We start from the raw sequence: 12,095 nt of genomic DNA, 5'->3' as shown, positions 1-12,095 counted from the left end.
TAAGAAGCCAGCAGCAAGGGAGGTGTCATATAGACTAAAGGGGACAGGATGGAGAAGAGAGAAGGGGAGAGAGTGAATATGGGGAATGGAGGGAAAGAGAAAGAAATGACTTGGAAAAAAACATTTTGTTTGCATTTTTTTCCAGTTGAAAAACTAATTCATGCTTTTTGTAAAAAACTGCAGGAGGAAAAGGGGGTAGAGAGGTTGAGGAGGATAGGGGGGATAGATGGTGATGGAAACTTGACTTAAGGTGGTCAACACACTACAGTATACAGATGAAGGGTTGTAGAATTGTGCACCTGAACCCTGTTTCATTTTATTAACCAATGTCACCTCAATAAATTCAATATAAAAAATTTTAAAAGCCCAGCCTGACCTGTGGTGGCGCAGTGGATAAAGCGTCGACCTGGAAATGCTGAGGTCGCCGGTTTGAAACCCTGGGCTTGCCTGGTCAAGGCACATATGGGAGTTGATGCTTCCAGCTCCTCCCCCCCTTCTCTCTCTCTGTTTCTCTCTCTCCTCTCTAAAAATGAATAAATAAAATTAAAAAAAAAAAGTGGAAAAAAAAATTTTAAAAGCCCAAACTTTTCCATAAATGCTTGCATTTTATATTGAAAGTTCTCCTCTGCTGACAAGTTCTGCTGACAATTTAGGTATATTCTTGCATATTATTATTATTTACAAACATTAATATATGACTTGCTTTGGGTTTTTTTTGTTTGTTTTTGTATTTTTTTTTGTATTTTTCTGAAGTTGGAAACGGGGAGACAGACTCCTGCATGCGCCCGACTGGGGTCCACCCGGCATGCCCACCAGGGAGCAATGCTCCACCCATCTGTGCCGCTGCTCCGTTGCATCCAGAGCCACTCTAGTGCCTGAGGCAGAGGCCACAGAGCCATCCTCAGCGCCTGGGCCAACTTTGCTCCAACGGAGCCTTGACTGCGGGAGGGGAAGAGAGAGACAGAGAGGAAGGAGAGGGGGAGGGGTGGAGAAGCAGATGGGCGCTTCTCCTGTGTGCCCTGGCTGGGAATCGAACCCGGGACTCCTGCACGCCAGGCCGACGTTCTACCACTGAGCCAACCAGCCAAGGCTGACTTGCTTTGTTTTAAAAGAACTAGCTTCAGCCCTAGCCAGGTGGCTTAGTTGGTTGGAGCATCCTCCTGATGTACCAAAGCTGCAGGTTCGATCCCTAGTCAGGGCACATACAAATTTAAAAAAAAAGAACTAGCTCCATACTGCAAACACCATAGTACAACATTCCTACTGGAGAATATATCTTAGACACTTTTGGAATGATTACCAGTACTTTAAATGTGCAGATAAATTTAGTTTAGCCTGACCAGGCATTGGCGCAGTGGATAGAGCAGGGGTCCCCAAACTACAGCCCGTGAGGCCAATTATCTGGACCCTACCACACTTCCAGAAGGGGCACCTCTTTCATTGGTGGTCAGTGAGAGGAGCACATTGACCATCTCATTAGCCAAAAGCAGGCCCATAGTTCCCATTGAAACAAGTCAATTTGTTGATTTAAATTTACTTGTTCTTTCTTTTAAATATTGTATTTGTTCCCATTTTGTTTTTTTACTTTAAAATAAGATATGTGCAGTGTGCATAGGGATTTGTTCATAGTTTTTTTTATAGTCTGGCCCTCCAACGGTCTGAGGGACAGTGAACTGGCCCCCTGTATAAAAGTTTGGGGACCCCTGGGATAGAGCGTTGGGCTGGGATGCAAAGAACCCAGGTTCAAGACCCCGAGGTCACCAGCTTGAGCGCGGGCTCATCTGGTTTGAGCAAAAGCTCACCAACTTGGACCCAAGGTCGCTGGCTTGAGCAAGAGGTTACTCGATCTGCTGTAGCCCCGGTCAAGACACATATGAGAAAGCAATCGGCCCTGGCCAGTTGGCTCAGTGGTAGAGCATCAGCCTGGCGTGCAGGAGTCCTGGGTTTGATTCCCGGCCAGGGCACACAGGAGAAGCGCCCATCTGCTTCTCCACCCCTCCCCCTCTCCTTCCTCTCTGTCTCTCTCTTCCCCTCCCGCAGCCAAGGCTCCATTGGAATAAAGTTGGTCCTGGAGCTGGGGATGGCTCTGTAGCCTCTGCCTCAGGCGCTAGAATGGCTCTGGTTGCAACAGAGCAACGCACCAGATGGGCAGAGCATCGCCCCCTGGTGGGCATGCCGGGTGGACCCCAGTCGGGCGCATGCGGGAGTCTGTCTGACTGCCTCCCCTTTTCCAACTTCAGAAAAAACACAAACAAACAAACATAAATTAAAAAAAGAAAAAAGAAAAAAAAAGAAAGCAATCAATGAATAACTAAGGTGTCACAACAAAAAACTAATGATTGATGCTTCTCATCTCTCTCAGCTGCTGTCTGTCTGTCCCTATCTATCCCTCTCTCTGACTCTCTCTGTCTCTGTAAAAAAAAAAATTAGTTTAAATATCTAATTAGAATAGAATGAGAAGCAACATTGTTCATTTCCCCTGCCAGAGAGCTCACCTCAAACCTCTCAGCACTCCCCTTTGAAGGATAGGCCTTCTGCTGTCTCTGTTGCTCTTTTCCAGCCAAAGGTGTCCCCAAGGGGACAGCCCCTTGCAGATGCTTAGAGGGTCAACCCCAAGTGGCCTGAGGATCCTCTCAGTCAGTTGGGAGGTCAGTAGCCAAGGGAGAAGGTCATATATGCTAATTTCAGCTCTTCTTGTTGGTGACTCCAGGAATCTCCTTGTTAAGGATTAATTCAACATTGCTGCAAAAGTCTCACTTCCAGGCAGAACTAAACCTGCTATCTCAGGGCAGAACTGGCCTGACTTTCCTTTCGTTATGGTCTCTCTCCTCAGGTCCGGTCAACAAGGCAGAGCTATGATTGGCTCTTCCCCAGCCTACGTGAGCTCAGGGGGTCCCACTCCTGGCTCAAGGTGTAGCCCTCACGTGAGGCCCTCAAGGTTCGGACTCCCGGCCTGACTCAGCCTCTGTAGAACCCCTTGTTAGCCCCGTGACTCAGTTTCTTCCTTTGCTCACGCGGGCTTACGGCGTGAAACACCTGTGTGGAATGCGGAGGGGGCCTCCAACAGCTTCTCCAGAATGCGTGCTCCTAGGCGGAGCCCCAGAGACGGGGATTTACGGCGCCCCGAGCGCTCCTTCTGGCTCTATCCTGGACTGGCCCTGGCGAGTCCATGCTGCCTGGGGTGGCAGTGCAACACCAGGTGAGGTTCACCGGCAGGACTGCCGGGGAGACACCCGCCTGGGACCCGCCCGCTCAGGTTCTTGAAAGGCCCAGGCCATGGAGAGGCTGCGGGGCATACGGCCAATGCCCATGTTTGTGCCCACTGCCTGACGCAATCCGAGACGCCCTTGCTGCATGCCAGAGCTGGGGAAACCTCCCCCGCGGTTGCATCACTCCTGACAGGTTTGCTACAGAGGTGCAGCCGAACCAATCAGCGGGCGCGATGGGCTGGGAGCAGGCCGCTCAATTACCCACTCACAGGGCGGAGCGGTTAAGCGGATACCAAAATCCAAACGTAATTGGTTTAGAGGGGATTTGCCCCGCCCCAATCGCCGCAGCAGCTGGACGAGGTGGGCGGTGCCTGCCAGCCCGAGGGTTTTAAAAGGGCCTTGGAAGGGGCTGCGCAGCTGGAGCGACTAAGTGGTGCCAGGCAGGTGTGCGTGTCCGTCAGTCCCTCGATACCTGCGCCGGACAGCTGCCCGGAAGGCCGCCCGGGCCGGTCCCTGTGCCCGGCACCATGAAGCAGGAGTCCGCAACTCAAAACACCTCGCCTGCCTCGCCGCCCGCGCAGCACCCCCGGGACGACGGCGACCCTCAAGCGCTGTGGATTTTCGGGTACGGCTCTCTAGTGTGGAGGCCCGACTTCGCCTATAGCGATAGCCGTGTGGGCTTCGTACGCGGCTACAGCCGCCGGTTCTGGCAGGGAGACACCTTCCATCGGGGCAGCGACAAGATGGTGAGCATACGACCGTGCCCCAGGGAATACGGATGGGTTGGGTTGGGGGGATAGAAGAGGCAGGATAGTGGGCTGTCCAGGGCTTTCTGGGCAGACTCCTTGCTGATGGGGGAAATAGGTAAACCAGTGCTCAGGGTTTGTTACTTAAATATGTGTGCCCGGCAGATCATTGTGTGATGGCTGGAGTCTGGTCCTATGGTTAACCGTGTTGATGAATATTTCTGATTATCAATCCGGGCTACTGCCATGTGTCTATTTCTCCGGCATCCATGCATCACTCCCACCTCTCTCTCCTGGATGAGTGGGGATCTCTGAGGCCTGTGCTAGCAGGGTTGATAAATCTCTGGCACTGATGGCACAGCTGATTGCTAACTTGTCTTTCTCAAAATCTTTCTTCCTTTCCTAGCCTGGCCGTGTGGTGACCCTTCTTGAAGATCATGAGGTAAGTGCCTGAGTGAAGAGAGGGGCCCTGGGGCTGAGCTTGGAGGGGTGCCAACAGACAGAGTTTGTGGGTCCTTGGCTGCAGATTAGATGACCCTCTGGCAGAAGGAAAGGGTGGTCTAGTTTGGTGCTTCTCACAAGAATTTCCTGAGAATCTTATTAAAGCCTGAAACACATTCCTGACATGCTTACAAGTGATGCTACTTAGACCACAATGTGAATAGTAATCCTCTTCACCCTGGGGCTAGACCACCTTGTTACCTTGTTAAGAAAGGGAGGAGGGCTTGATGTATTGCTTTTAATTAGATGGCTCATCAGCTCTCCTCTCATCTTTCTTAGATAGCAGAGTCCTGGGGTGGGACCAGCAAAGAGATGTGGTGACTTCGTGACTGACCCCTGTACCCATGTTTCCTCCTAGGGCTGCACTTGGGGCGTGGCATACCAGGTGCGAGATGAACAGGTGAGCGAGGCTCTCAAGTACCTAAACGTGCGGGAAGCAGTGCTCGGTGGCTATGATACCAAGGAGGTCACCTTCTACCCTCAAGATACCCCTGACCAACCACTCAAGGCACTGGCTTATGTGGCCACCCCACAGAACCCTGGCTACTTGGGCCCTGCACCTGAGAAGGCCATTGCTACGCAGATCCTGGCCTGCCATGGCTCCTCCGGCCACAACCTCGAGTACTTGCTACGCCTGGCGGACTTCATGCAGCTCTGTGGGCCCCAAGCACAGGACGAGCACCTGGCAGCCATTGTGGATGCTGTGGGCACAATGCTGCCCTGCTTCTGCCCCACCGAGCAGGCTTTGGCACTGGTCTGAGGGGTTGAGCCCCTGCAGCGAGTGCTTGCATGAATATGGTGGCCAAATCTCCACTCCTGTGCGTACAGACAGACTCGATACAACTGGAGCTCACTAAGAAGACTCAGTGGGCAGTGGTGGCTCCTCTCCTTAAGCCTCTGCCTGTCCATCAGTCTCTAGCTGTGTCCTGCCTGACACTGACTTACTATTTGAAACTATTTATTGTACCATGTTAGTGTGGTAGGCAGGGTGGGGGGCTTCCCTGGACACATGGGCCCTGCTGAGCAGTGCCCACCCCCGGTGCCTGGTGCCTGACCAGATTCCCTTCAGTGCTGCTGCTAACCCCACATCACCCAGGCCTCCACCTCCTGAGGGAGCCTCCAAGAGCCTTGACCCTCTAACCCCTTAACCCCAGTGTAACCATTCTGTAGTCCCAGAAATACCACCTTTGAAAGGTCTCAGCCTACTGCCGAGAGGTAGGAGGGAGTGAGGAGAGGGGGCCCTACAGGAACTAAGGCCCCTGTCAGCCCTGCTCATCCCCCAGGTCCCCAGGGAAAAGCTAGATCTGGAGCCCAGGCACAGCTGCTGAGGCTGGGCCAGGGCCTCTGATCCATTTGGCTTTGTTTTCCTGTCCTGTATGTCTGTGCCAATCCTATCTGTTTATCTATTCCTGGAGAATCCATCGCTGTAGGTCCTGGCACCATCCCAGTCTGTCTATACTATTACCCATAAACTGATCTCTTTTTTATCTGTGCTGTGCTAGAATGTGGTTCTTTTTTCAGATGGGAGCATTGGGGGCAAGTGAGGTGCTAAAGCCCTAGAAATCTCATAAAAGAGAGGGCACCCTCTTTGTCTCCATCTCTCTCCCAGGGAGCAGGCAGGACTGCCAGTTACACCACTCCCATGGGCACTGTTCATGTTTTCGTGCATGAAGAATACCACTGAGTCATGCAGATTTCAGCCTGTGCAGCTGTACTTGGCAGCTCTGTGAGCAGTATTTTTACCACTGACCTGGTGCCTTTGTCTCCTTCCCCGAGGAACCGGGCAGATTTGGAGCTCAGACCAGGTCTTTCTCCTGGGCCAGTGTCTGCCTCTTTTTGACGGTGAAGCTCAATCTCAGGTGTCCTGCTAGAGGAGCCTGTGGGTTAGGGTTGGATCTTGACAAGTTCTGGATGATGCTGACAGTGAAGACCTGTGGCCTGAAGGACCTAGTGGCCCTTTGACTGCTGAGGTCTGGGTGCTCACTTTCTTCCTCTGGGGTATGGATTGTGCCTTGCTTTTACCCTGACCTGCCAAGACTTTCTCACAATGAAATGAGTTGCTGGGATGCCCTCTGGGCAACTGCTTGTTCACCAGTGCCTGCCCTTGGCTACTCCTTCCCACCCTGAACCCCAGGTGCAAATCTTGGTTCCAGGATCTCGGCCAGACCCTGGGCTCCACACTGGGAATGGCCTCTCACTGGGCTCAGCCTCTGCTCCTGGACCTCCAAGAATGGGTGTGGGACCCAGACAACAGGCTTTAATAGCGGAAGAGCCTCGCTCCAACCCAGCCCCTTTCCTCACTTGCCCAGTGACCTCCAGAAAAGTAGCCCTCTGAGCATTAGTTTGCACTAAGATGTGTGCTGTGTGTTGCTGCTGCTCTTGTGGCTAGTGTCCTGGATTGGTCTGAGTGTCCCCAGCAGGGTTAGCTCCAACCATGTTGGGCAGTGTTGTGCCTGGGGAGTGTGCCCATGTGTTGACAGCCTCATGTCTTGGCTACTACTACATGTGGCATCTACTCAGGTTCTTCTGGGAACTCAGGGCGGTGCAGTTGTCCCTCGCCATATTGCAGTTCACTTCTTGTGGTCTCACTGTATCGTTAATTTTAAAATTGTATTTAGCTAATTTTGTACCACAGATTTTTTGCTATGTTGCGGGATTTTCCGGTATCTAGTTTGGTTTTTTTTTTCCCAGAGACAAAGTCAGAGAGAGGGATAGATAGGGACAGACAGACAGGAATGGAGAGAGACGAGAAGCATCAATTATCAGTTTTTATTTATTTATTTGTTTGTTTGTTTATTTTTAATTTATTAATTTTTAGAGAGGAGAGAGATAGACAGACAGAGAGAAGGGGGAGGAGCTGGAAGCATCAACTCCCATATGTGCCTTGACCAGGTAAGCCCAGGGTTTTGAACCGGTGACCTCAGCATTTCTAGGTCGACGCTTTATCCACCGCACCACCACAGGTCAGGCGTCAATCATTAGTTTTTTGTTGTGACGCCTTAGTTGTTCATTGATTGCTTTCTCATATGTGCCTTGTCCGCGGGCCTTTAGCAGACCGAGTAACCCCTTGCTCGAGCCAGCGACCTTGGGTCCAAGCTGGTGAACTTTGCTCAAACCAGATGAGCCTGCGCTCAAGCTGGCAACCTCGGGGTCTCGAACCTGGGTCCTCCACATCCCAGTCCGTCACTCTATTCACTGCACCACTGCCTGGTCAGGCTATAGGTATTTTTATATATTAATTATTTTTGTGGTTAAATAAGCATTTTCTAGAATATAGAACGTGTTTAAGAGCATAGGAAGTATTGATAAGAGTGTGACAAAGGTTTATAAGGGTGGGGGGGTTTATAAAGCCTTAAAATACATATAAATAATAAAATAAATATAAGGTCGCTACTTCACAGATTTTCGCCTATCGTTGGGGGTTCTGGAACCTAACCCCCACGATTGACAAGAGACCACTGTATTTCCTAAGCTGCTATAGGCCAGGCCCTGATCTAGGCACTGGGGATACAGCAGTCAAAAAATCCTCCTTGTGCCTGACCATGTAGTGGTGCAATGGATAGAGCGTTGACCTGGGATGCTGAGGACCCAGGTTCGAAACCTCAAGGTCACCGGCTTGAGTGTGGGGTCGCTGGCTTGAGCGTGGGATCATAAACATGACGCCCATTCTACCTCTGGTATCCTGCTGGCCAGCCTGGTGCTGTGGGGGGGGGGGCATTCCTCCTAGGTCGACAGGGCCTTCAGTGGGTTCTGGGCAGGGAAGAGACTGCTCTAGAAGCAACACTGGCTGCTCTGTCAGTTGGAGGAGGAAGGCCAAAAGGAGGCCAGGAAGAGGTAAAGGTGGCCTGAGCTGGGTTTGGCAGTGGGCATGGACAGGAGGGTAGATTTGAGAGCAGGTTTAGGGATGAGGTCAGCAGGATTTGGTGTGGCTGGTGATGAGAGTGAGGGAGAGGGGAGAGAAGAGCAAGCCAGGGTTCAGAGTCAGAATGGGTGGGGTGGTAGAGTGCTTGAGTTGGGGGTGCCAGTGTGGGGCAGTGTCATGCAGGTGGACTTGTAGGAGGCAGCTGAATATAGATAGGGACTCGGGAGAGAAATCTGGGCTGGAGTTAATTGGAGACATACATGTTGAGGTGGTGCTTGAAGCCAAAGAGGGGAGGAACTGAGGAACCAGTGGAGGGGGTGGGGAACGTGGACAGCTCTCAAGAAATTTGACTGCTATCAGGAGAGAAGCAGAGGGGTCATGGAGGGCATGGGGAAGGTGTATGGGTCTCAGGACCCCTTTACAAATTAAAAATTATTGAGGACCCCAAGAGCTTTTGTTTATGTGGGATAGAGCTATTGATAACATGTAGTGAATTAGAAATTGAGAAGTTAAAAATATATTTATTAAACTAGAAAGAGCCTGATGAGGCGGTTGCACACTGGATAGAGCATCAGACTGGGAGGTAGAGGACCCAGGTTCAAAACTCGGAGGTTGCCTGATCAGGCAGTGGTGCAGTGGATAGAGCATCGGACTGGGATGCAGAGGGCCCAGGTTCGAAACCCCGAGATCGTAGGCTTGAGCGCAGGCTCAGCAGCTTGAGCACAGGGTTGCTGGCTTGAAGCCCAAGGTCGCTGGCTTGAGCAAGGGGTCACTTGCTCTGCTGTAGTCTGCTCCTCCCACCCCGGTCAAGGCACATATGAGAAAGCAGTCAATGTACAACTAAGGTGCCACAATGAAGAACTGATGCTTCTCATTTCTCTCCCTTCCTGTTTGTCCCTATCTGTCCCTCTCTCTGTCTCTATTACAAAAAAACAAAACAAAAAACCCCGGAAGTTGCCAGCTTGAGCGTGGGCTCATCCAGCTTGAATACGGGGTCACTGGCTTGAGCGTGGTATCATAGACATGACCCCATGGTGGTGGCTTGAGCCCAAGGTCGCTGGCTTCAGCAAGGGGTCACTTGCACTGCTGTAGCCCCCCAGTCAAGGGACATATGAGGAAGCAATCAATGAACAACTAAGGTGCTGCAACAAAGAATTGATGCTTCTCATCTCTCTCCCTTCCTGTCTGTCTTTCCTTATCTGTCCCTCTCTGAATCTCTGTCTCTGTCAAAAAAAAAGTAAGAAAAAGAAAAAATTTATTGCATGTTACGATATTTAAAAAAAAATGATCCTATTTTCCAAAACAAAATATTTAGTGAAAAGAGTGGCATTGTTTTATACAAATATTTATTTATTTATTTTTTGTTTATTTTTTTAGGTGAGAGGAGGGGAGATAGAGAGATAGACTCCTGCATGTGTCCTGACCGGGATCTACCTGGCAATCCCCCCACCCCTATCTAGGGTCAATGCTCGAGTACCGAGCTATTTTTTAGTGCCTGAAGCTGACTCACTTGGACCAATTGAGCAATCCTCAGCACCAGTTGGTCACTCTTGAACTAACTGAGCCACTGGCTGTGGGAAGGGGAGAGGCAGGGAGAGAGAAGCAGATGGTTGCTTCTCTTGTGTGCTCTGACTGAGAATCAACCTGGAAAGTCTATATGCCAGGTTGATGCTCTATCCACTGAGCCACTGGCCAGGGCCATTTTTTATTTTAAAATTTTTATTTATTGGTTTTAGAGAGAGAGGGAGGGAGAGGGAGAGAGAGGGAGAGATACAGAAACATTGATTTGTTCCTGTATGTGTCCTGACTGAGGATCAAACTGACAACCTTTGTGTTTCAGGATGATGCTCTAACCAATTGAAATGTCCAGCCATGGTTTTTGTTTGTTTGTTTGTTTTTTTATACAGAGACAGAGAGAGAGAGAGAGGGATAGATAGGGACAGACAGACAGGAATGGAGAGAGATGAGAAGCATCAATAATCAGTTTTTTGTTGCGGCACCTTAGTTGTTCATTGATTGCTTTCTCCTATGTGCCTTGACCGCGGGCCTTCAGCAGACCGAGTAACCCCTTGCTCGAGCCAGCGACCTTGGGTCCAAGCTGGTGAGCTTTTGCTCAAACCAGATGAGCCCGTGCTCAAGCTGGAGACCTCGGGGTCTCGAACCTGGGTCCTCTGCATCCCAGTCCGACACTCTATCCACTGCGCCACCGCCTGGTCAGGCCAGCCATGGTTTGTTATATTTTTTTAATGTCTGATAGTGGAAGTAGCTGGATTCTCATCTCTTCTGCATTCAATCTTTTGCAAATCTAGCTCTGAAAACTCCATTGTACGCTTATGAGGAAATGACAGTTAAAAGGCAAATAACCTCTTAGTATTATTATGAAAATATTTATGACCTTGTAGACTTCCTCAGAGGGTTTTGGGGACCCTCAGGGTTTCCTAGGCCATTTTTTGAGGACTTCTGGTATAAGATCATTAAAAAAATTTTTTTTGGTTTATTTTTTACTTGGAGGAATTCAAGCAGGGTGATGGGTGAATACCCAACATGAGACTGCAGCATTAAAGAATTTCAGAGTTAGCAAAGACCTCAGGATCCACCTGCTCATCCCTTGAGGGCATCCTGGAGAACCAGGAATGAGCAGAAAAAAACAGCTAATGCAATCCCTGTTTATTTATTTATTTAATTATTTATTTGGTGAGAGAGAGAGAGAGAGAGGAAGGACGGGAAAGGAGAGATAAGAAACATCAATTTTTCATTGCAGCACCTTAGTTGTTCATTGATTGCTTCCTCATATGTGCCTATGTGCCTTGACCGGGGGCTCCAGCAGAATGAGTGACCCTTTGCTCAAGCCAGCAACCATGGGGTCATTTCTATGATCCCACACTCCAGCCAGTGACCCTGCGCTCCAGCTGGTGAGCCTGTGCTTAAGTTTGTGACCTTAGGGTTTCGAATATGGATTCTCTGCGTCCCAGTCTGATGTGCCACTGTGTCAGGCCCAATCCCTCTTTATTGGGTCTACAAAGGCAACAGAGGCCTGGACCTCCAGCTGTGGGATATAGTCAAACACAGAATCCCCCTCGCACCTGATCTGAGGTGAGGGCCACTCCAGGAGCTCCGGGGATGGAGTAGAGGTGGTCAGGTGTGGGAAGGACTCAAGCCTCAGGAACCCTCCAGCTGGAGGGGGAAGGCATTCCAGGTGTGTGGGGATAGCTCCAGCAAATGAGGGAGCTACATGACTTTGGCAAAAAGCTGTGTAAAGGGAGCCTTTTGGTTTGGGGGACCAGGCTGAAAACTACTTTGGAGTCAGTTCATGAAGGAGGTTGTAGTCTTTATCTTGTAGGGAAATTGAACTCTGTGATAATGTTTTTGATTTTTCCTCCCTTGGAAGGGTCTTTGTTTTTGTTCTTTTGTCTGTTTGTGAAGCAGGGTTTTGTTCAGGCCTTAAAGGAGGCTTGAGCCTGGGGCAGGGGAAAGGTGGCTGAGGGCTGCACGACCTGAGAGCGCCTGTTGTAACCTTCGAGGAAGGTTCTGGGGATGGCTGAACTAAAGCAAGACCCCAGAATGTGGGGACATCTGCAGCCTGTGGCAAAGGGGGAGCAAGTGGGAGGGAGAAGACTAGGGGTCCCAGGGTTTTGCTGAGAGGGGGCATGGATGATGCAGGGGGACGTGGGTGGACACTGGCCTCCATGCACCCTTCCAGGGCCGTCAGGCTCCTAAGGGTTCTCCAGGTTGCTTGCCACGGGCCCCAAGAAGGAACACAAACTTCTAGGGTCTGTC

At 50.5% G+C, this 12,095-nt stretch overlaps 1 protein-coding gene across 1 annotated transcript; it reads left to right on the top strand.

Annotated features, from left to right (window-relative positions):
* The first annotated feature begins 3,544 nt into the window (after positions 1-3,544).
* On the top strand, positions 3,545-5,941 carry CHAC1 (ChaC glutathione specific gamma-glutamylcyclotransferase 1). The gene is made up of 3 exons (XM_066343357.1): positions 3,545-3,955; positions 4,362-4,397; positions 4,815-5,941. The coding sequence occupies exons 1-3, from the start codon at positions 3,737-3,739 to the stop codon at positions 5,214-5,216; spliced, it is 657 nt and encodes a 218-aa protein (XP_066199454.1). The 5' UTR covers positions 3,545-3,736; the 3' UTR covers positions 5,217-5,941.
* The last annotated feature ends 6,154 nt before the right edge of the window (positions 5,942-12,095 follow it).

This window comes from Saccopteryx leptura, chromosome 6 (genome assembly GCF_036850995.1).
Source record: "Saccopteryx leptura isolate mSacLep1 chromosome 6, mSacLep1_pri_phased_curated, whole genome shotgun sequence".
NCBI lineage: Eukaryota > Metazoa > Chordata > Mammalia > Chiroptera > Emballonuridae > Saccopteryx > Saccopteryx leptura.
This window is presented reverse-complemented; position numbering and strand designations above follow the sequence as displayed.

What these genes read in the sequence shown, in the direction of transcription:
- CHAC1 (XM_066343357.1), top strand. Translation starts at nt 3,737, where the DNA reads ATGAAGCAGGAGTCCGCAACTCAAAACACCTCGCCTGCCTCGCCGCCC. An exon ending in ATCGGGGCAGCGACAAGATG is followed by an intron (nt 3,956 to 4,361) that starts GTGAGCATACGA and finishes TTCCTTTCCTAG; the next exon opens with CCTGGCCGTGTGGTGACCCT. An exon ending in CCCTTCTTGAAGATCATGAG is followed by an intron (nt 4,398 to 4,814) that starts GTAAGTGCCTGA and finishes GTTTCCTCCTAG; the next exon opens with GGCTGCACTTGGGGCGTGGC.